This window comes from Pipistrellus kuhlii, unplaced genomic scaffold (genome assembly GCF_014108245.1).
Source record: "Pipistrellus kuhlii isolate mPipKuh1 unplaced genomic scaffold, mPipKuh1.p scaffold_m20_p_123, whole genome shotgun sequence".
NCBI classification, from domain to species: Eukaryota; Metazoa; Chordata; class Mammalia; order Chiroptera; family Vespertilionidae; genus Pipistrellus; species Pipistrellus kuhlii.
The window spans coordinates 142,650-165,781 of NW_023425431.1; the positions used below are offsets into that span (position 1 = coordinate 142,650).

At 57.1% G+C, this 23,132-nt stretch overlaps 2 protein-coding genes and 1 non-coding gene across 3 annotated transcripts; all 3 read right to left on the minus strand.

Annotated features, from left to right (window-relative positions):
* Positions 1 to 5,059: 5,059 nt before the first annotated feature.
* On the minus strand, positions 5,060 to 10,822 carry LOC118716944 (zinc finger protein 28 homolog). The gene is made up of 5 exons (XM_036434434.2): positions 10,547 to 10,822; positions 8,988 to 9,079; positions 8,162 to 8,498; positions 7,529 to 7,624; positions 5,060 to 6,925 (listed from the first exon to the last, which is right to left on the minus strand). The coding sequence occupies exons 1-5, from the start codon at positions 10,758 to 10,760 to the stop codon at positions 5,235 to 5,237; spliced, it is 2,430 nt and encodes an 809-aa protein (XP_036290327.2). The 5' UTR covers positions 10,761 to 10,822; the 3' UTR covers positions 5,060 to 5,234.
* A 4,935-nt stretch (positions 10,823 to 15,757) lies between these two features.
* ZNF582 (zinc finger protein 582) lies at positions 15,758 to 22,288 on the minus strand. The gene is made up of 5 exons (XM_045580380.1): positions 22,069 to 22,288; positions 20,283 to 20,357; positions 19,386 to 19,566; positions 18,802 to 18,894; positions 15,758 to 17,239 (listed from the first exon to the last, which is right to left on the minus strand). Exons 2-5 carry the CDS (start codon positions 20,283 to 20,285, stop codon positions 15,930 to 15,932), a joined length of 1,587 nt encoding a protein of 528 aa, XP_045436336.1. The 5' UTR covers positions 20,286 to 20,357; positions 22,069 to 22,288; the 3' UTR covers positions 15,758 to 15,929.
* On the minus strand, positions 17,909 to 18,034 carry LOC118716953. Its single transcript, XR_004987304.1, has one exon. It is a non-coding gene; the product is annotated as a small Cajal body-specific RNA 24 (non-coding RNA).
* Positions 22,289 to 23,132: the final 844 nt, after the last annotated feature.

The window sequence follows — 23,132 nt, forward strand, 5'->3', positions numbered from 1 at the left end:
CAGTGTCAGTTGGCATTTGGGGATTTTAAAATAATGCATTTTATTGACTTTTTTTACAGAGAGGAAGGGAGAGGGACAGAGAGTCAGAAACATCGACGAGAGAGAAACATCGACCAGCTGCCTCCTGCACACCCCACACCAGGGATGTGCCTGCAACCAAGGTACATGCCCCTGACCGGAACTGAACCTGGGACCCTCCAGCCCGCAGGCCGAGGCTCTATCCACTGAGCCACACTGGTCAGGGCGACATTCGGGATTTTATCAGGCCCGGGGGACAACAGGGGGCAGCACTCCTTCCCCCCATCGCTGTGCTAGGGGTGGGGAGGGGTGGGGTGGGGACATTTCCCACCATTCAGGACAGCGATCCATCCGGAATGTCCAGCCCTTGGGCGCGGAAGGCCCTGCCAAGGTATTGGGGGCGAGTTAATCCCATGTCTGACCAAATAGGCTGATTTTTAAAAAATATATTTTATTGATTTTTTACAGAGAGGAAGGGAGAGAGATAGAGAGCTAGAGACGTCGATGAGAGAGAAACATCGACCAGCTGCCTCTTGCACACCCCCTACCGGGGATGTGCCCACAACCAAGGTACATGCCTTTGACTGGAATCGAACCCGGGACCCTTCAGTCCACAGACCGAAGCTCTATCACTGAGCCAAACCGGTTTCGGCCAAATAGGCTGATTTTTTAATCTTATTTAATTGATTTCAGAGAGGAGGAAAGTGGGAGGGGAAGAGAGAGAGAGAAACATTAATGAGGAGAACCACAGATCAACTGCCTCCTGCATACCCCCTACTGGGGATGAAGGCCACAACCTGGGCATGTGCCCGGACCAGGAATCGAACCCGGGACCCTTCAGGGTGCAGGGAACGCTCTACCCACTGAGCCACACCGGCCAGGGGCTCATTTTTAAGCCAAAGCCCTCTACGGCAGGCATGACGCCATACACACCCAAAGGGCCCCTGGCAGGAAGCGGGCTCCCAGGCAGGGTGACCCGGGCTCCGCACCTGCCAGCTGACGCTGTGACATCCCCCCCTTCCCGCACCCCACGACCCCACCCCACAGCGTCGCGGGGCAGGAGCCTGACACCTAAGGCTCCCCAAGCCCCTCAAGAGTAAGGCGACCAGATTTTAACATTGGTAAAGCGGACACCATTGACGGGGGTGGGGTGGGGGGTGGGGGCTGGTTCTTGATTAAAAATTGGGTCTATATGGAGCCACAAAAATTTTCATAGAACGCAAAAATAGTAATTTTTTTTTTCAGGATTCATGGCCAAACATAACTATTTATTTTTGTAATAAACATTCAGTATCTATATTTATTTTTTAATTTCAACATAGGTAAGTACAATTTACAAATAGAATAAATTTTAAAAAGTATGTATAGCGTTATTTTATTCTTTGGCATAGTTCTCATTTGAGTGGATTCCAGCAACTGATCAGCCATGCGAACTTTGATAAGCGGTTCTCGATAATCAGTTCTCCACCATGATTTGTTATGATTAAAGTTTAACCCCATGACAAAATGAACAAAAACAATATAAAGCTCATATCCTGGCTACACAGCCAGGGGCCGCCGAACACCGCGTATTCCCTCCCCGGCGCGTCCTGCATTCTTTCCAGAAAAGGGACTTTTCTAAAGCGCCGCGGGAGGGACGCGGGACACGTGGGAAAAGCGGGACTGTCCCGCCAAAAGCGGGACGCCCGGTCTCCTTACCCTGAGCCACAGCGCCCCCGAGGGTGCTCTCTCCCGGGTCCTCAGCGCAGCCCGCGGAGACGGGGGACGGGGTGCGGTTAGGGGGCCCCCCGCCCCCCAAAATCCTGCTGCTCGGACCCCGGACCCCCCTCCCCACGGCCGCGCCCCCGACACCTGCCGCGCTCACCTCCGCCCTCAGCTCCCCTGTTCGCAGTGGTGGCCTCGGGGGGCGGGGTCCGAGGGGGCGGACTCCCCGCGGGGCTGCAGCCGCAGCCCCGGGCCAAGCCCTCCGCCCGCCCCGCCTGTCCGTCCCGCCCCGCCTGTCCGCCCCGCCCCGCCCCGCCTGTCCGCCCCGCCCCGCCCCGCCTGACCGCCCCGCCCCGCCCCGCCTGACCGCCCCGCCCCGCCTGTCCGTCCCGCCCCGCCTGTCTGTCCCGCCCCGGCCCGTCCCGTCCCGCCTGTCCGCCCCGCCCCGCCCCGTCCCGCCTGTCCGCCCCGCCCCGCCCCGTCCCGCCTGTCCGCCCCGCCCCGCCCCGCCCCGCCCCGCCTGTCCGTCCCGCCCCGCCCCGCCCCGTCCCGCCCCGCCTGTCCGTCCCGCCCCGCCTGTCCGTCCCGTCCCGCCTGTCCGTCCCGCCCCGCCTGTCCGCCCCGCCTGTCCGCCCCGCCCCGCCCCGTCCCGCCTGTCCGTCCCGCCCCGCCTGTCCGTTCGCCTGTCCGTCCCGCCCCGCCCCGCCCCGTCCCGTCCCGCCTGTCCGTTCGCCTGTCCGTCCCGTCCCGCCTGTCCGCCCCGCCCCGCCTGTCCGTCCCGCCCCGCCCCGCCCCGCCCCGCCCCGCCTGTCCGCCCCGCCCCGCCTGTCCGTTCGCCTGTCCGCCCCGCCTCGCCCCACCTGTCCGTCCGCCTGTCCATCCGCCTGTCCGCCCCGCCCCGGCCGCTGAGACGCGCCCCGCCTTCCCACCTGCCACCGCCCACACTTCGCAGCCGCGCACGCGCACGCACGACGTCAGCCCCGCCCACCGCCCCTCCCCGCTGTCTCCATGGAACCCAAGGGACGCGCTCGCTCACGCCGGTTCTCAGAGCCCTGGCCGGAAGTGGGCGTGTCCTGGCGCAGCAACGCCCCCTGGGAAATGTAGTCCCCGCTGGGCAGCAGCGAAGCAGGCCACTGGAGCTGTCCTACAAGGTTCGCCTTGGGTCCTGGTGATCACCAACTCCTACAGGCGCCTCCTGGTCCGGAATAGAACCTTTTGGAGCCCGCTCAGCCCTGACCCGACACTGGGTCCCAGGAGCGGGGCCGCCTCCATGGTGCCTCCCCAAGTGGGGGGTGGGGGGGTTCCTGGGAGCCAAGGGCAGGCTCCGCAGGCTGAGAGCCACCAGCTCCAGGGCCTCCGGGCGAGTTGGGTACCGGGCACTTGGGCCTGTGAAGCCTGAGTCAGGCCGTGGGCGGGGCTCAGAAAGGCCGGTCCAGGGGATGGATGGTGCCTGCAGGACAGGAGGGTCTGATAGGTCCTCCCTTCCCCTGACGGATGGAGGGAGAATGACATAAACTCCCCCTGCAGCCGGATATTCCCGAGCACCTAGCCAGGCACCTGACATGGACTGGACACTGAACCACCATCAGCACCTGCCAAGTACCCTAAGCCCCGATTCCTAAGTCCCTAGGTCCCTAATCATGTTCCTTATGTGAAACCACCAATCAGCGCATGCTGAGTGCCCTAAGCCTCCCCCCTCCCCAATACCTAAGTCCCTAGGACCCTAATCATGTGCCTTACATGAAACCTCCAAACAGAGTGTGCTGAGTGCCCTAAGCCCTGCCCTTCCCTTTCCTCCTCTCAAAAGGCCTGTTCACACACACACACACACACCCCAGGTGTGCTCTCTCCCTTCAGGAGGCGGCCCGGCAGGTCCTTCTCCTCCAGTAAAGCCTGTGTCCTGCTCTCTGGCCTCTGTCTCATCTCTCAGGCTCAGCTTTTGCCTGCTGCTCTGCATGGTAATGTGTGACTTGGGGAGTGTGTGTGGGTAGCCTGCCGCTCAGTCCTCCCTGGCTGAAATCTACCCCGTGCCCATGTTGTCACGCTCCCCGCCCACCTCCCACCCCACCCCCCGCCGGAATGAGGGCCCTGTGAAGGCACACTGCTTCCAGGTCTTGTTTAGGGCCGTCTTCTTGCCAAATAAAAAAAAAAAAAAAAAAAGAGTCTGGCGTATCGTCAAATGTCTCCTAACATGGGCATGTTCTGAGAAACAAGTCCTTAGTTGGTGACTTCCTCATTGTGTGTATGAAAACAGATTTCAACGTATGTGCTGAAAAACATACACACCAACATGCAGACATACACTGGGTGGCCATATTATGCTCTCTGAACACACAGTAATCTGGCAACGCAGTGATAATAAAAGGCTAATATGCAAATTTCCCCCTCCTCCAGGAGTTTGACCGTCAGGTAGGCCGGCAAACTGCCCATGTCCCTTACCCCTGGCCAGGCTGGCTGGACACTAACCATGCACGAATTCATGCCCTTGACCAGAATCAAACCTGGGCCCCTTCAGTCCTCAGGCTGACACTTTATCCAATGAACCAAGTCGGCTGGGGCTGCTGACTCCTACTCTAAGGTATACCTCAGGTTAATGGTTCCTTGAAAGTTTAAGAGAACTCATTCATGAGTCCAGGTGACTTTAAATAGATCAAATCTTGCCAAGTTTTCTAATTCTCGAATAACATGTCTGTAGTCTTAACTGTACTCATATAAACCTTGCATTTTTCTGATTGTTCCAGGTGGCCTATTCATCCATCTTCCCTACACACTTCCTAAGACTGTTGTTAGTTGTAAAGCTGAATCCTCTCACCAGGTGCACCTTCCATTCATGCAGATAAGGTGGAAACCACAACAGGAACTCAGCAAAATGGGGTCAAGTTTGAAAGCAACACAGGCAAAGCCTCATTGACTTCCCCAAACTCCTGTTCCCAATCTAAACTCTTGTCCCGCCTGGTCTTGTATTATGCACCGTTGTTATTCAGGGCGAACTACGGCCATGCTTCCATGTCCCAAAATGTTCTTCAAGGAGCTACAGCCACTCACACTTAATGTGGACGAGGCACTGTTCTAAGAGCATCTCAGGCAGTAACCAGTTTGGATGGTCTCATGGCAAGTTTTTTGTTTTAAATATATTTTATTGATTTTTTACAGAGAGGAAGAGAGAAGGATAGAGAGTTAGAAACATCGATGAGAGAGAATCATCAATCAGCTGCCTCTTGCACACCCCTACTGGGGATGTGCCCGCAACCAAGGTACATGCCCCTGACCGGAATTGAACCTGGGACCTTTCAGTCTGCAGGCTGATGCTCTACCCACTGAGCCACACCGGTTTCAGCTCATGGCAAGTTTTTGTGTCAGAAGTGAGTGAATTACATTCATACCCAAACCGACCTGACTGCCGAGGGAAAAGGAAGCTTGTGGAGGACAAAAACAAAAGAGCAGTGAGACCAGCCTGTACACTGCCGTAGTCATCTAGCTGAAACGGGGATACGGAGACTCCGAGGAGGGAGTCAGGACGGGTTCCAGAGATATCTGGGGAACAGATCCACGGGACTCGACGTGGAGGGCAAAGAGGGGCGCGCGGACGGCTCCCCGGCACGAATTCGCTGGTGAGCGCAGTGAGCGCTCTGCCTGAAGGCCTTCCTGCTCCTCTTGCAGTCGCAGGGCCTCTCTCCGGTGTGGACTCGCTTGTGCTGATTGAGGTGCCCGATCTGGATGAAGGCTTTCCGACACTCCTTGCACTCGTACGGCTTCTTCCCAGAATGGATCCGCTGGTGCACGCTGAGGGACTGCCGGTGGCTGAAGGCCTTGCCGCACGCAGGGCACGCGTAAGGTTTCTCTCCGGTGTGGCTTCTGCGGTGACAGATCAGGGAGGACTTGGTCTTGAAAGCCTTCCCGCACTCCACGCATTCATAGGGCCGCTGGCCGGTGTGCAGCCTCTGGTGCTGAGTGCAGGACGAGTTGTCACCGAAGGCCTTCCCGCACTCGGCGCACTTGTACGGCTTCTCTCCCGTGTGGACTCTCTGGTGCTGGGCGAGGTGCGTGGTCTGGCTGAAGGCCTTCCCGCATGCCTTACACTCGTACGGCTTCTCCCCCGTGTGAGTTTTCTGATGCTGTGCGAGGTGGGCCTTCTGGGTGAAGGCCTTGCTGCAAACCTTGCAGCCGTAGGGCTTCTCTCCGGTGTGGATCCTCTGGTGGGTGGCGAGCTGCGAACTGATGCTGAAGGACTTGCCGCACTCCCCGCACTCAAAGGGCTTCTCTCCGGTGTGAATTCTCAGGTGGCTCGCGAGGTGTATGTTTTGCCTGAAAGCTTTCCCGCACTCTTTGCACTTGAAGGGTTTCTCTCCAGAGTGCACTCTTTGGTGCTGGGTGAGGGACGCGTGATGGCCGAAGGCTTTCCTGCAAACGTCGCACTCGTACGGTTTCTCTCCAGTGTGGATCCTCTGGTGGACGGTGAGGGAGGAGCCGTACCTGAAGGATTTGGCACACACGTCGCACTTGTAGGGCTTCTCTCCAGTATGGATCCTCCTGTGCTGATTAAGTCCGATGTGGTCACTGAAGGCTTTCCCACAGCTGAGGCACGCGAAGGGCTTCTCCCCGGTGTGATAGTACCTCCAGTGACGCACGAGGGATGTGTTCTGTATGAAGGCCTTCCCGCAGTCGATGCATTCGTAGGGCTTCTTGCCGGTGTGGCATCTCTGGTGTCGGGCAAAGGATGAGCCGTCGCTGAAGGCCTTGCCACACTCGTGACATTTATAGGGTTTCTCTCCGGTGTGAATTCTCTGATGAACGGTGAGAGACGAGCTCTGGGTGAACGTCTTCTCACATTCATTACATTTGAAAAGTTTTTTTCCCGTGTAGATTCCTGCTTGTTTCATCACCACTGTGTTTTTGGGGAAACTCTTCTTAATGGAATCATGATTACGAGCTCGCTCCTCTGAAACGTCCAAAGGGAACCATCTTCCAGATGTGCTGTACATATGCTCTCTTTCTTTAGAGAGGGCTTTGCCATTAGTGATTGTCTCTTGCCTGAATTGTGTCTCCTGGCCTATCAGCTTCCTTTCAAACACACCCTCAGAATCCCAATTTTCTCTGAAAGTGGAACACTCCAGATTAGTGCGTATAGGTCTGTCTGTTACCACACCAGCAAATAAATCCTGCTTTGGCAATAATTCCTGGGTCTCATGTACCGATTGTTGGCCTGAAACATATAAAAAAAAAAACAACAACACACAAATACTTCCTTTATCACGGACTAGAAAAAAATATATTAAAAACTGTAAATGGATTCACTAAATGGTGAATTAAACCACCTAGACTATGCATTTATAAAAGTTATAGCATTTAAACATGCAGCCTACGATGTCTATGAGAGACCCCAGACTGACTCCATACAGGAACCTTAGGAGACAGGAGTACAAGAAAAGATATATGTGGATTGGTTACATATCAAAAGAGTGGGAGTGGAAAAAACGTTCTGCAGTCACACCACCTAAAAATACGCCCTACGACATTCACTGACTTCAGTTCGTTCACTCCCTGTCCGTCTGGCCTGGATGCCACAGTAATCACCACATCACAGAAGCTGCTCCAGGAAACACGCCAAGCGCCCAGAAAGAGACTGCACTCTGAGCACGCATTAGGAGTATCTGAAAGGCCGGTGATTGCCCTACGACCAGAACACGATGCTTCTGTAAACCATGTTTTCTTTGAGTAACTTCAACAAAAGCGACAGTACCAGCTGATGGCCAAAGCTCAGCCCACTGAATCATTTTTACGTTTGTGTACGCTGCCTCCCACTCACCTGCGCAGAGGCCTCCTGCCAGCCTGTCCTCGGCCACGCCGGGCGCCTCCCTCCGCTCCAAGGAGGAGATGACGTGGGGCTTGGAGTGGCAGAGCCCTGAGGGGCAGAAGGAGGAGGAGGTGGGTGTGTGGGGGGAGAGGGCGGGAGGGGGGGTGTGAGGCGGGTGTGTGCGGGGAGAGGGCAGAAGGGGGAGGAGGTGGGTGTGTGGGGGGAGAGGGCGGGAGGGGGTGTGTGAGGTGGGTGTGTGCGGGGAGAGGGCGGGAGGGGGGGTGTGAGGCGGGTGTGTGGGGGGAGAGGGCGGGAGGGGGGGTGTGAGGCGGGTGTGTGGGGGGAGAGGGCGGGAGGGGGTGTGTGAGGCGGGTGTGTGCGGGGAGAGGGCGGGAGGGGGTGTGTGAGGCGGGTGTGTGCGGGGAGAGGGCGGGAGGGGGTGTGTGAGGCGGGTGTGAGGGGGGAGAGGGCGGGAGGGGGTGTGTGAGGCGGGTGTGTGGGGGGAGAGGGCGGGAGGGGGTGTGTGAGGCGGGTGTGAGGGGGGAGAGGGCGGGAGGGGGTGTGTGAGGCGGGTGTGTGCGGGGAGAGGGCGGGAGGGGGTGCTATGGGGTGGGGTGGGGGGCAGGCGGGGGCGAGGGGCCGTACCCAGCGCCACCAGGTTCCGGTAGTTCTCCAGCATCACGTCCCGGTACAGGGCCTTCTGGGCGCAGCTCAGCCGGGCCCACTCCTCCCGGGAGAACGCCACGGCCACGTCCCCGAAGGTCACGGCCGCGTCCCCGAAGGTCACGGCCGCGTCCCTGAAGGTCACGGCCGAGTCCCCGAAGGTCACGGCCGCGTCCCCGAAGGTCACGGCCGCGTCCCCGAAGGTCACGGCCGCGTCTCCGAAGGTCACGGCCGCGTCTCCGAAGGTCACGGCCGCGTCCCCGAAGGTCACGGCCGCGTCCCCGAAGGTCACGGCCGTGTCCGCAAAGGTCACGGCGCCCTGGAAGGACAGACCAGGTTTCTGCTCGGCCCCTCGTGACGGGAGCTGCGATGGGCTGCACGGTGTCCCCCAGACGCGAAGGGGAAAGCGCTAACCCTCAGGCTTCCCAGTGTGACTGCACGTGGAGGCAGGGCCCTCGGAGAGGGAGGAAAAGTTCACCGGAGCCGAAACCGGTTCGGCTCAGTGGATAGAGCGTCGGTCTGCGGACTGAAAGGTCCCGGGTTCGATTCCCGTCAAGGGCATGGACCTTGGTTGCGGGCACATCCCCAGTGTGGGGTGTGCAAGAGGCAGCTGATGGATGATTCTCTCTCATCGATGTTTCTAACTCTCTATCCCTCTGTCTTCCTCTCTGTAAAAAAATCAATAAAATATATATTTTTTTAAAGAAAAATAAAGTGAAAAAGGGACCTCACCAACTGAAAAAATAAACAGTACGCGGTCCAGAAAAGCAAGGGTGCCCGTCAGCGAGGAGACGGGAGCCTGACCCACCTGGGGCGTGACGCGGGGGTCATTTCCTGTCCCTGCAGCCTCCGGCGTGGGCCTCTGTGGCCGGAGCGGGGCGGGGCCCCTGCCAGGCGGAGCTGGGGGCGGGAGGGGAGACAGGAGGGGTCAGGTCTACCAGGTCCCGAGTCACCAGCCCGCACACGCTGAGCCCCAGGGGAGTCTCCCCCGGCCTCGCTCAGAAAGGGCTTCGCTGGCTCAGGGGCTGAGCGCTGACCTATGAACCAGGAGGTCAGGGTTCAGTTCCCGGTCAGGGCACATATCCAGGTGGTGGGCCCAGACTCCAGTGGGGAGAATGCAAGAGGCAGCCGATCCATGATTCTCTCTCATCATGGATATTCTCTCTCTCCCCCTCTCCTTTCCTCTCTGACATCAACAGAAATGTCCTATATAATAAAAGCCTAATATGCAAATAGAGTGAACGGGGGAACTACCGGTCGCTATGACACACACTGACCACCACGGGGCAGACCTCAATGCAGGAGCTGCCCCCAGCTTCAGGCCCCAGGCCAGCCAGGGTCCCTGCAGAGGGAGGTGACTAGCAAGGGGCTTCAGGGAGCAGGGCCAGCCAGCAAGCTGGCAGTGCCAGGCTGGCCAAGGCGGGTGTCAGTGAAGTGGGGGATTGGGGGGGGGGGCGACTGTCCCACTGGTCACCTCACAGATTAACCCTGACCGCCAGCCAGGCTTAGGGACCCAACCCGAGCACAAAGTTGGTGCACTGGGACTCTACACTGAGTGGCCATGTTATGATGATCTCTGAACGCATAATAATCTGGCGCCACTCAGTGTGTGTGTGTGTGTGTGTGTGTGTGTGTGTGTGTGTATTTATACACACATACATACATATTTTAGAGGCCCAGTGCATGAATTCGTGCATGGGTGGGGTCCGGCCAGCCTGGCCAGGGGGAGGGGACATGGGCGGGTGGCCGGCCTGCCTGCTGGTCGAACTCCTGGTGGAGGGGACCATTTGCATATTAGTCTTTTATTCTATAGGATGTACACTGAGTGTCCAGATTATTATGGGTTCGGAGATCATTATCTGGCCACTCAGTGTAATATTTAATAATAATAATAATTTTAAAAAAAAGAGCCCTAACCGGTGTGGCTCAGTGGATAGAGCGTCGGTCTGCAGACTGAAGGGTCCCAGGTTCGATTCCGGTCAAGGGCATGCACCTTGGTTGCGGGCACCTCCCCAGTGGAGGGTGTGCAGGAGGCAGCTGATGGGTGTTTCTCTCTCATAGATGTTTCTGACTCTCTATCCTTCTCCCTTCCTCTCTGTAAAAATCAATCAAATATTAAAAAAAGAAAGAAAGGAAGGGCTTGGGCAGGTGGAGAACCCACAGCATGAGGCCGGCTGTGCAGGGGCCGCTGGTATGGGCCGTTACTCCGGGGGCGACCACGGGAGGGGCGGGGTGAACTCCCCGGGAGCACGGGAGCGGGGTGCCCGGCGAGGGGACCCCAGGGCCAGCCCGGCTGCCAATGCTCTGACCCCCGTCCAACGCCCAGACCGCTGGTCCCCGCCCCCGAGGGGGGAAGGCGCCCCTCACCTCCGTCCTCAGGCCCCGGGGGCGCCGCTCGCCGCCGGCCCGGGGAGGCGGGGCCGGCCCCGGAGCGCGGCCTTCCCGGGCCCCGGCGGACCGGAGGGGCCGGGGGCGCCGCCGCCGTGGGGCCCCGGCCCGGCCCGGGCTTTGTGCGGGGGACGCCGCCCCGAGCCGGACCCCGCGGCCCGCGGGCCCCCGCCGCCCTCGCTGCGCCCCGCATGGCCCCGCGGACTCCCGGCCACTCGGGGCACCACCGGTTCCGCCGCCCCGACCGCCGCCCCCGGCCCCGCCCCCGCCGGACCGGGGCGCCCAGCCCACCAGCAAGCACGGGCACGCCTGGGCCCACAGCGCGCCGTCGCCGGAAGTGGGCGTGTCCGTCGCCGCGACGCCCTCTGGGAAATGTAGTCCCGCCAAGGTTGCAAAGGCCACAGGCATAAGACGACAGACTGTGAATGGGAGGTCCAGCCCAGGTCTACGTTATCTCCTTCAGTGAACTTCGTGCACTGGCCCTCTAGTGTGTGCATATTTTTGCATCGGTGCTTTTCGAGAAGATAAACATGTAGATGTGGAATTGTGGCAGGGTGGTTAATTACAATTGGAAGGTTGACTCAAGGGTCCCAGGTTCGATTCCAGCCAAGGGCATGTACCTTGGTTGAGGGTATATACCCAGGAGGAGGTGTGCAGGACTTTATTTTAAGAAATCAATAAAAATAAAATTAAAAAAAGAACTTAGGCTACTTTATTTGGTTGGTTTAAGCCCTTCATGGGAGAGTGGCTTGTTGCTATGCTTCACCAGATTGAGCATTTTTAAAAATATAGTTTTTGTTGATTTTTTTACAGAGAGGAAGGTAGAGGGATAAAGAGTTAGAAACATCAATGAGAGAGAAACATTGACCAGCTGCCTCCTGCACACCCCCTACTGGATGTGCCCACAACCGAGGTACATGCCCTTGACCGGAATCGAACCTGCGACCCTTCAGTCCTCAGGCCGACGCTCTAGCCACTGAGCCACACCCGTCAGTGGTGGATGCATTTTTTTTACATGGACATGTTTTATGCCCGTCCTGTGAATAAATGCCCACCAAAGACCAGAGGAGCTTGTCCCATTCTGACATGTCCACATGTAGGAGTGATCCCTGTCCCCTCTGGGGATGTAATGAAAAATACTAGGAAATCCCAGAATCACAGAGAAAAAGGAAGAAGGGAGGGAGGGAGGGAGGAAGGGAGGAAGGAGAGGAAGGAAGGGGAAAAAGGAAAGAAGAAAGGAAGGAAGGAAGGAAGGAAGGAAGGAAGGAAGGAAGGAAGGAAGGAAGGAAGGAAGGAAAGAAGGAAGGAAGGGTGGGAGGGAAAGAGGGAGAGAGGGAGAAAGGAAAAAAGAGAAAATAACACATTAGCTAAAACAATCCATGCCAGTGCTCAGAGGCGGTTTCCTGGCGCAGCAGCGCCTTCGTGTGGCTGGAAGCACTAACTACAACAGCTCAATGTTTTACACACACACACACACACACACACACACACACACACACAGTTATTCTCTTTTCCCCTGACATCCCCGCTCAAGAACAAGTCAACTTAGACAGAAAGATTAGAAATCATTCTCTCCTGTCCCCTCCCTCTGCTCCCACAAGTTGGGAAGGGAGAGGGAACCTTCGAAGAAAACAGCTCAGGTTTTATTGCCTCAATGCGGACTGCGCTGGAGAAAGAAGGCGAGGTACTCCAGCTGAGGTGTATGAGCTGCCGTCTCAGGCTGTCTGGCAACATGGGCTTCCTCTGCTACTCCCAGAAAAATGGGCTCCTGACAGCAGCCTGCCACCACAGCCCCAGGAGAGAGTCAGCACCAGCAAATGCTGTATTTACAGCATGCCCAAGACCTCCCCACCTCTCCCCAGCCGCTGGCAGGGAGAGGAGACATGGTGATAGCAGCGGCACTCTAGGCATGGTGAGCGCCTGGGACCAAGCCATGTGGTGTGTGTGTTTTTTTCATTTTGCCTTTCTGGAAGACTCAAGATGTGTCTCTTCATTCTCTCTCTCTCAGTATTTGTTTACTTTGGTATCTGTTAGTTCCTTTAAATCTCAGAGAGAGGGGTGTGTTTAGTGGACACAAGCTGTGATATTCAGCAAACTTTGTCAGTTGGCAGTGTTTACAATCTGTTAGCTGCATAAGCTCAATAAAACATTGGTCTGGGCATAAAAAAAAGAAAAAAAAAGAAAGAAAGATTAGAAATCAAGGGGCCCAGCCCTAACCTGTTTGGCTCAGCGGATAGAGCGTCAGCCTGCGGACTGAAGGGTCCCAGGTTCAGTTCCAGTCAAGGGCATGTACCTTGGTTGCGGGCACATCCCCGGTAGGGGGTGTGCAAGAGGCAGCTGATCGGTGATTCTCTCTCTCATTGATGTTTCTAACTCTCTATCCTTCTCTCTTCCTCTCTGTAAAAAATCAATAAAAACATATATATTTTTTTTAAAAAGTGAAGCAATGAGACCTAGCCAGGTGGCTCCACTGTAACATCGTCCTGTACACCAAAAGATTTTGGAGTCGATTGCTGGTTGAGGCACACACGTGAGTTTTGGGGTCAAGGCCCAGTTGGGCAACCAATCGATGTTTCTCCCTCCCTCACTCCTTCCCTCCCTCCCTGAAAATCAATAAAATCATATCCTTGTGGGAGGAAGTGAGGCGCCTTTTGTGACGCCCTTACCAAGGAATTGCTTGGAGTTGGGGTGTAGTTTGAAACAGGCAACCGAGTCCCTGTGGGTGAAACTCGGGATCAGAGATGAACGTGTATTTGGTATGTAACATGGTGGGAGAGCCTCAGCGATGGAAGGAATGGGTTCCCTACAAGAGGTACAGAGGTAATGAGTTGGTGGTAAGAGGAATAAGGAACCAGTCCCAAGGTGACATGTTAGTTCACACTTTCCTTAGACAGGGAAACATCTGGATTCCACATTGTGCATGTGTGCGTGTGGTCTTTAAGGGATGAGTAACAGTAATTATTATTTAACTAGAGGCCTTCCCTTTCGGCCTTCCCATGCTGCCCAGAGGCCCCAGGCGGCTGAGGTGCTGCAGAACGCCTGTTGTCACCATGGCAATGATACAAGCGTCCTGCCCCATCCCCAGCCGCTCAGTGCCTGTGTGTGCAAATTAACCCATATTTGTTGGGCTGATTTGCATACTCACTCCTGATTGGCTGGCAGGCATAGCGGAGGGACAGTCAACTTGCATGTTTCTCTTTTATTAGTGTCGATTTTAGAGACAGGGGGTAACATCAGCTTTTTGCCCCACTCATTTATGCATTCGTTGGCTGAAGCTTGTAAGTGCCCTGACCGGGGATTGGACCGCCAACCTTGGCTTATGGGACAACAGCTCCAATCAACGGAGCTACCCCAGCCAGGCAGCAAACCCATTTTCAGGGCAGACAGCAAACGCAGGCTTTGGGGCCAGTCTTTCTCCAACCACTCAGCTCTGCCTGCTGTACACAGTATTTTTTTTCTCTAATATATTTTATTGATATTTTACAGAGGAAGAGAGAGGGATAGAGTTAGAAACATCAATGAGAGAGAATCATCCATCAGCTGCCTCTTGTACCACCCCCACCGGGATGTGCCCGCAACCAAGGTACATGCCCTTGACCGGAATCGAACCCGGGACCTTTCAGTTCGCAGGCCGACGCTCTATCCACTAAGCCAAACCGGTCTCGGCTGTAGACAGTATTTATGGAGCATGGCTGTGTTCCAATAAAACTTTATTTATAAGACAGGTGGCAGGCCAGGTTTGGTTTGCTGACCACTACGAGTATACCTGGCAGAACAGGATGTTACACAACGATAAACAGTGTGGTTCATAAATAGAGCCTGAGTAACATTCAAACATAAATTTTAAAAAGTAAAAATTTCTGGAAATTTATGATCTTGATTAAAAAAAAGGTTAAATTTTAGGAAATTCTGAAACAATATATAAAATAATAGACCATGGAAAGTTTATTACTATAATTTACAGGCTTAAATAGAATCCTGTGTCACAGACACACACACACGCACACAGCCCTAGCCCCGTGATCAGCAAACTTCGGCTTGCGAGCCACATGCGGCTCTTTAGCCCCTTGAGTGTGGCTCTTCCACAAAACACCACAGCCTGGGAGAGTCTATGTTGAAGAAGTGGCGTCAGAAGGAGTTTAAGTTTAAAGAATGTGGCTCTCCAAAGAAATTTCAATCGTCGTACTGTTGATATTTGGCTCTGTTGGCTCATGAGTTTCCATACCACTGCCCTAGCCGGTTTGGCTCAGTGGACGGAGTGCAGAGCATCAGCCTGTGGACTGAAGGGTCTTGGGTTCCATTGCTCAAGGGCACATACCTTGGTCGGGGTGCAAGCGGGAGGGAGGCGACCAATCAGGAATCTCTCTCACATCAATTTTTGTGTCTTTCCCTCTGCTTTCCACTCTCTCTAGAAAGAAAATCAATGGGAAAATATCCCTGGGTAAGGATTAACAATAAATGTGTGTGTGTGTGTGTGTTATGAAATATACAGAAATCACCTTATACTTAGCCATAATGAAAAAAATGCCAACATTAAAATGTAGGTGTTGCCAAAACAGGTTTGGCTCAGTGGATAGAGCGTCGGTCTGCGGACTGAAAGGTCCTGGTTCGATTCCGGTCAAGGGCACGTAACTTGGTTGGGGGCACATCCCCAGTAGTGGGTGTGTAAGAGGCAGCTGATGGATGTTTCTCTCCCCTCGATGTTTCTAACTATCCCTCTCCCTTCCTCTCTGTAAAAAAACAAAACAAAAAAACCCCAAACAATCAAATGAGGTGGGAAATAAGACACCCTGGCCTAAAATTAGTTAACTCTTGGGTCAGGAAATCTTGTCTCATCAGGACAATGCTTCATCCAGTGGAGCGACCTGGCCGACCTCTCACTGTCATTTATTATAACTGCAAGATTTATTTCCTTGTTAACCCAAGAGTAATTTGGCTGTTTCCTTTTTTTTTCCTTCTCAATTCCCCTCAAAACTTAAACCTTTGGCTAATGTTAAATTACACGGGTAGTGAGAAAAGGTGAATCAAGAATGTTTTAGGGACAAATTGTTTTCCAAAATATCCTTGCCTCATTGGTAATCATGACCAACTTATACCCGTGGTCGGCAAACTGCAGCTCGCGAGCCACATGCGGCCCTTTGCCCCTTGAGTGTGGCTCTTCCACAAAACACCACGGCCTGGGCAAGTCTACTTGGAAGAAGTGGCGTTAGAAGAAGTTTAAGTTTAAAAAATGTGGCTCTCCAAAGAAATTTCTATCGTTGTAGAGTTGATATTTGGCTCTGCAGACAGATGAGTTTGCCGACCAGTTGCCTAAGCCAACGGGGTCTCCTCATTGGTCCCATTCGCTGATGGCATGACTGGCCTAAGCCAATGGGCTCTCCCGACTGCTTCCCTTCCTGGGGCTGCTCGCTAACACGAGTTCTCTGATGATCAACAAGGGGTATGTGCTGACGGACGGCTTCCCTGCATCGATCGCATTCGCCTGTGCTTCTCTGTGCTGCCTCCTCGGACGCGGAAGCGTGGCCGGGCCATGGCTCCAAGTCCTCCCGCCTTCCGTGCAGCCCCAGGGCTCCTCCTCGGTGTGCGTGACCGGGTGCTGAGCCGGCTGGGGGCCGCGGCTCAAGGCCTCGCCCGCGCGGGGCTGCTCGCCCGCGTGGACGCGGAGGTGCACGGTGAGGTGGGCGACCCGGGTGAAGGCCCGCCCGCAGGCCTCGCAGGCGTAGGGCTTCTCCCCGGTGTGGGTCCGCTGGTGCTGCTTCAGCTGCGAGCTCACGCGGAACGCCCGCCCGCAGGCCTGGCAGGCGTAGGGCTTCTCGCCGGTGTGGATCCTCCGGTGCCGGCTGAGGGTGGAGCCCTGGTTGAAGGCCTTCCCGCAGTCCCGGCACTCGTAGAGCTTCTGGCCGGTGTGCAGGGCCCGGTGCTGGACCAGCTGGGACCGGTGGCTGAAGGCGCCCCCGCAGGCCTCGCAGGCGTAGGGCTTCTCCCCGCTGTGGGTCCTGCCGTGGACCCGGAGGTGCGAGAGGCGGTTGAAGGCCTTCCCGCACTGCGCGCACTGGTAGGGCTTCTCGCCGGTGTGGGTGCGCTGGTGCTCCAGGAGCTGCGAGCTGCGGCCGAAGGCCTTGGCGCACAGCTGGCAGGCGTAGGGCCGCTCGCCGGTGTGGACCCGCTGGTGCTGCACGAAGTTGGAGCCCGAGCTGAAGGCCTTGCCGCACTCCGGGCAGGCGTAGGGCTTCCGGCCGGAGTGGATGCTCTCGTGCTGGACCAGGCGGGAGCCGTACCTGAAGGCCTTGCCGCACTCCCGGCACTTGTAGGGCTTCTCGCTGGCGCGGGCGCCCCGGGGGTGGAGGACGCCGCCCTCTGGCCAGAAGGCTCCTCTGCATCCATCGCGCTCACAGGGCCCCCGCCCGGGAGGGACTCTCTCACAGAGAGGGAGGGGTGCCTGCGGGCCTGGAGGGGGCGCGTCTGCGGGGCGGAGGACGCCCGGACCCCGATGTTCGTCCGGGCTTTCCCGCTGTCCGTCGCAGGGGCCTCTGCGCTCCCCGTCATCCTGGAGGTGCGAGCGCTGGGGACCGCAGCTCGCGAGGCTGTCCGTTCCCTCCGCCCGGGCGGACTGCCCCTCGCAGGCGGGCCGCTCCGGAGGGGACGCCCTCCCTCCAGACCCGGCCTCCCGGGCTGAAAGAGAACCAGAGAGCAAGCATGCGTTTCGTGTGTGTGTGTGTGTGTGTGTGTGTGTGTGTTTTTCCTTTTTCTTTTCTTTTGCAGAAAAAGGAACTTGCATAGTAAAAACTGAAGATGCTGAAACCGGTTTGGCTCAGTGGATGGAGCGTCGGCCTGCGGACTGAAGGGTCCCAGGTTTGAATCCCGTCAAGGGCATGCGCCTTGGTTGCGGGTGTGTGTGTGTGCAGGAGGCAGCTGATCGATGTCTCTCCTCTATGTTTCTAGCTCTCTATCCCTCTCCCTTCCTCTCTGTAAAAAATCAATACAATATATTTTAAAAAAGGAAAAGACAAGACAGTCTTTTCCATAAACGGTGCTGAGGAACTTGGGTATCAACATACAGAAAGAAGTAAGACCCTTACCTCACACCAAATGCCAACACGAACTCACACAAACGGAAGACCCACACAGGACCCAAAACTATAAACTCCCAGAAGCAAACAAGGGGAACGTTTTAGGACATTGCACTTGGTGGTAATTCCTCGGAGACGGCACCAGAAGCTCAGGCGATAAAAGCAAAAATAGGCCGGTGGGACCACAGCCAACTTAGTGACTGGGCGCCGGAGGAAACTGCAGAGAGGCCTGGGAAGGCACGTGGCATTTTTAAAAAAAAATTTTTTTTTCACATGTCAGTAGTGGAACGATCCACCCTTTTTACTTGCAAAGGGTGAACAGAAAGCTACTGTATTTCTCTAGGACACTTACAGTTTTCCTCACCGTAAGAAGAAAGTGAATAAAAGTAAATGTCCATGGCATTTCTTTAGTTACTGTCAGCTGAATCCAGCGGCGTCGGCAGAGCCACGTCTGGAAACCGGCTTTGCCAGAGGCGGGAGTGCTGTCAGCCTGACCTTCAGCCCCCGCACGGGTGTGTGTGTGTGTGTGAGATTTACTTTGTAAGTCCAGCCAGGCACCAGGAATGGATCTGACGGGGGCCTACCCAGAAGGGACGCTTTACAAAGAAGCTCCAGAACGCACATATCCCCCTTTCCTTGTCCTTTGGAGAAACTTCCCGGTGTTTGGGGTATAAACAGGCGGCATCTGCTCTGGATCACGGTTCCTGTCCCTCCAGCGGGGGGGCGTGCAGGAGGCAGCTGATCGATGTTTCTCTCTCATCGATGTTTCTGGCTCTCTCTCCCTCTCTCTCCCTCTCCGTAAGAATCAGTAAAATACATTTAATTAAGAAAAACACGTCAGTGGGCATGTGGCACCAGCAGCGCCATACGGAGGGCCCAGCACGGTGGTACTGGCCTGGCAGCGGAGAAGGTCCGGGGAAGGGAGGTGGACGGGAAGCAAGAGGCCAGTCTGAGCAGACAGACCCCCAGGGCCGGTGAGAGGGCCCCGGGGGGCTGGGGGGCAGAGGGGCCAGAGGCAGGAGAGGCTCCCGGAAGAGCCGCAGGAGGAGACGCCTCGCTGGCCTCTGAGCTCGGGGCTCAGCGGAACCGCTTCCCCCTAAGGGCGGCCCCTCCCACCTGCTGGACGGCCACCGCTGGCTTCCCGCCCCCACGCGCCCCACTCACCGGGGCTCCGGCCCCCCGCCGGCCCCGCCGCCCGCCAGGGCTCCTCGCCCGCCTCCAGGAGGGAGATCACGTCGGGCTTGGAGACCGCGAGACCTGGTGAGAGAGAACACGAGGCCCGTGAGGTGCGGCCGGAGCCCCGTCCCGGCCCCGGTGAGGTGCGGCCGGAGCCCCGTCCCGGCCCCGGTGAGGTGCGGCCGGAGCCCCGTCCCGGCCCCGGTGAGGTGCGGCCGGAGCCCCCGTCCCGGCCCCGGTGAGGTGCGGCCGGAGCCCCGGCCCCGGTGAGGTGCGGCCGGAGCCCCGTCCCGGCCCCGGTGAGGTGCGGCCGGAGCCCCCGTCCCGGCCCCGGTGAGGTGCGGCCGGAGCCCCCGTCCCGGCCCCGGTGAGGTGCGGCCGGAGCCCCGTCCCGGCCCCGGTGAGGTGCGGCCGGGGACCAGGATGAGAGGCCGCAGCGGGAAGGGACGGCCTGACTGGCACGGGGGTCTGGGGTCGAGGCGGCTCCCCCCGCGGAGCTGCCCTTTCACCCCGCGCACCGAAGGGGCAAGAGCACTTCCGCCCTGAGGAGACGGACAGGAAGCGGGCCTCACCCAGCGCACGCATGTGGCCGTACGTCTCCAGCGTCACGTCCCGGTACAGGGCTCTCTGCGCAGGCGCCAGCCACGCCCACTCCTCCCGCGAGAAGACCACGGCCACGTCCCGGAACAGGCCCACGTCCCGGAACAGGCCCACGTCCCGGAACTGGTCCACGTCCCGGAACAGGTCCGGCCCCTGCAATGAGGGCAGGGGGGTCACACGCCGGCCCCACGGGGAAGGGGGTGGGGGGAGTCTCTGCAGAAAAGGGCTGGGGCTGGAGGCCTCTGAAGCGAGCCGATGACAGGAGAACACGGGTGTGAGTTCAGTGTTCTTTTTTAAAAAACCATTTTCTGTTTCGTGCGTCTTGTTAAAAATACATCTGTGTTGATTTCAGAGAGGAAGGGAGGGGGAGAGACAAGAAACATCAGTGATGAGAGAGAATCACTGATCAGCCGCCTCCTGCACGCTCCCTGTTGGCATGTGCCCTTGACCCGAATCAAACCGGGGACCCTGCAGACCCCAGGCTGGCGCTCTGTCCACTGAGCAACACCAGCCAGGGCTTACACGTTCTCGGGAAGCTCCTTTTTACTGCACGCCACAGCTCTGGTACACGGGTCGGGGGTGAACATGAAAGCCCGGCTTCGCGGAGAGTTCCCGACGGTGACTCACTCTGACCTCGGCACACCCTAAACTCTCCGGGAGCGACCTGGAACTCCATCAGGGCGAACGAAAACTAAGCCCCAACCAAGAACTTCCGCGGGCAGCGGGAGGCGGCAGAGGGCTGTGGCTGCCCGCTCCTCTCACTCCTGAAAGCGGGAAGCCCTGAACGCCTGGCTCTCTGGGAGGGAGAGCAGGCGGGAAGGGGGCTCTGGGGTGAGGAGGGCGAGTCTCTGCAGGATCTAGAAACTCACCATGGACACGACGCTCAGAGCCTCATGGGCTGAGGGTCCTCCTCCCAGCGAAGGCCGCGTCCTGGGGTGGCAGAGCTGGGGAGGAAACAGCGAACAGGAGGGACCCGGCTCGCCTGGTGGCTCCCAGGGAGCCACGGTTACAAGTCCCACCCCGTTCAGCCCCACCTCCCGACCAACGAGAGGGGGACGGACACACAGGGCCCTCACCCACCTCCAGTGGCTAAAAGGACTCAGGGGCCCAGTGGTCTCACTCTCCCATTTCCCCGAAACACCCCGAGAGCGTCGCTGGTGCAAATCACTGTCCAGTGACTGAGGCCATAGACAAGGAGGCCCAGCCTAAGGCCAGAGGGCGGCTTCCAGCACGCTCGCCCCCGCCCCCACACCCCCCTGGGGATCGAGCACACAGCCTGGGCATGTGTCCTTGAGCAGAATCGGACCCAGGACCCTTCAGTCTGCAGGCCAATGCCCTATCCACTGAGCCACTGAGTACAACCAGTGAGGGCTACTCTTGCTTTAATCAGACTATAAATAAGGCACCGGCTTGCAGGCTGGGTCTTCTGTGTCCTCATCCAGGCCCGGGAGATCCACCCAGCCTCAGGCGTATTCTCTTTGTCTGTCTTTTCTTCAATCCTTCACTGCCCCTCCCTCAGGCTCAACAATGAATGACATTCATATCAGCAAAAGAAGTCGCAACCACCCCCCTACAACACAGGGGGGGTTGGGGGGGCGGGGAGGGGGCAAATCCTAAAAAGAAATTGGAATAGGAAACACCCAAGTGTTAAGAATGCTGTCACTTAACCGCTTCTTGAGCTGTTTATAAAGTAGTTTGGGAATGTGCCGGATATGTGACTAACATTTTGCTTATTTTTTTCTTCTTCTTCTTCACAAATATTTCGTTGTAAGTAATACATAAATAATTATGAATGTTCCTTGGCGTCGTGTAACAGGAATTCTTCCTTCCTCCAAGCCACTGTTTTAGCATTATCTGCCATATCTTATTATGTGAGTGGCCCAAATTTCCTCAACCCTTTCCCCACTGCTGCTCACGGATTTTAAACAAAATCATCTAAAATGTTCCCAAGGGGTAAGTCTCTGCTTCTTAATCTTTTGGGATCTTGCAACTCTTTTGTGCCAGATTTCGCCCTCGATTTACAACAACAAAAAAAGGCATGTGTGCCCTAACCGGTGTGGCTCAATGGATAGAGCATCAGCCTGCGGACTGAAGGGTCCTGGGTTCGATTCCTGTCAAGGGCATGTACCTTGGTTGCAGGCACATCTCCAGTAGCAGGTGTGCAGGAGGCAGCTGATCTGTTTCTCTCTCATTGACGTTTCTCTCTATCCCTCTCCCTTCCTCTCTGTAAAAAAAATAAATAAATAAATAAAAATATATATACACATACATATTACATATTACATATACATATTATATATACATATACATAATATACATATACATAATATATACATATACATTATATATACATTATACATATACATATATATATATATGACCATGCGTAAGTATCAATGCAAAACACCTGCAAGCAATTCCAGGGGGTCAGAACCCCTCCATCCCAAGTTATGAGCTGTGACGCACAAAGACGACGCCAGCCGGGCGTGCGTCGCGGGGGCTGATGGGAAATGTAGTTCAGAACCCGGGAAGCCGCAAACGGATGCTAAGGCGAGACTCGCCGGTTACTCCCCCTCCAGGCCCAAGACCCGCCGGGCCGCGGCGCCCGCTCTCGCACCGACCCCGGAGCGCCCGGAAAACCCCGGACCCCCTCACCTGCCGCCTTCTCGGGTCCGAGTGCCGCCGACACTGCGCCCCCCCGAGGCTGTCCCAGGTGAGCGTTCCCGGCGCTACCGGCGAACTCGTCGCCTGGAGCCGGAAGATGGCGCAGACGCACAACGCCGCGCCGATGCGGCGTAGCGATTGGGCCGGCGCCGCAGTGTCTTCTGGGAAACGTAGTTTCTAGACTGTAAGGAAGGCAGCGCGCCGTGAGGCCGGGTCTCGCGATGTTTCGCAGAGGGCGGTACCTGGGCGTGTGTGTGTCTAGAGCACATGTGTCAAACACAAGGCCCGCTGGCCAAATCCGTCCCGCCAGGCCTTGCAATGTGGCCCGCACCGCGCTGTCATCACTGCACTCCGCTGCGTTTCCATCACAATGACAGTTTATGACTGTTCAGTAAACCATTCGGCCCGCGATTTAGGCTGGATTTTAGATTTTGGCCCCTTCTCTGATTGAGTTCGACACCCCTAGTCTAGAGTGCGGTCCGGTGTGCAGGGCGTGTGCAGTGTGTGCGCTCGCCTCTCCGGTTGTGGGTGCGAGTGTGTGCGGGGGCGTGCGCGAGGCAGCCGCTCCAGGCTCCTCTCATCATGAATGTGTCTGTATCCTGCCTCTCCCTTCCTCTCTGAGATCAATAAAAACGTGTTTGTTTTGTTTTTAAAAATTGAAGGATGTGTAAGAAACGGGTCTCGCAGGCGCTGGGCAGCGCCGGGCCCTGGGAGGAGGGAATGGAGAACGGCAGGGGCGTCCCCCGGGAAGGCCGTTCCGCCCTCCGGCCGTGGACACCGGCGGCAGTGCCCGGGGTGCGGCGCAGAGCGCGGGGCCAGCCTGTGCCCGCGGCCGGCCGGGGGGCGCTGCCTCCGCGCTGGGCGGTGGGGGAGCCTTCAGAGCGAAGGACGGGATGCTACGGAGGCCGCGAGCCCCAGGGAACAGCCCGCGAGGCTGACCCCCGGGCAGCACCTGGAGGACCCCCTGGGCCATTCCTGCGAAGTGGGGCCCACCGGGCAAGCGGCGCCTGCGCAGTCCGGCCAGCCGCCTGGGCAGGGGCGGGGCGGGAGGCGGG

What these genes read in the sequence shown, in the direction of transcription:
- ZNF582 (XM_045580380.1), bottom strand. An exon ending in CGGCCACATGCGTGCGCTGG is followed by an intron (nt 18,895 to 19,385) that starts GTGAGGCCCGCT and finishes CTCTCTCACCAG; the next exon opens with GTCTCGCGGTCTCCAAGCCC. An exon ending in GGCGGGGGGCCGGAGCCCCG is followed by an intron (nt 17,240 to 18,801) that starts GTGAGTGGGGCG and finishes GTTCTCTTTCAG; the next exon opens with CCCGGGAGGCCGGGTCTGGA.
- LOC118716944 (XM_036434434.2), bottom strand. Translation starts at nt 10,760, where the DNA reads ATGCGGGGCGCAGCGAGGGCGGCGGGGGCCCGCGGGCCGCGGGGTCCG. An exon ending in CCCGGGGCCTGAGGACGGAG is followed by an intron (nt 9,080 to 10,546) that starts GTGAGGGGCGCC and finishes TCCCGCCCCCAG; the next exon opens with CTCCGCCTGGCAGGGGCCCC. An exon ending in GGCAGGAGGCCTCTGCGCAG is followed by an intron (nt 6,926 to 7,528) that starts GTGAGTGGGAGG and finishes TATATGTTTCAG; the next exon opens with GCCAACAATCGGTACATGAG.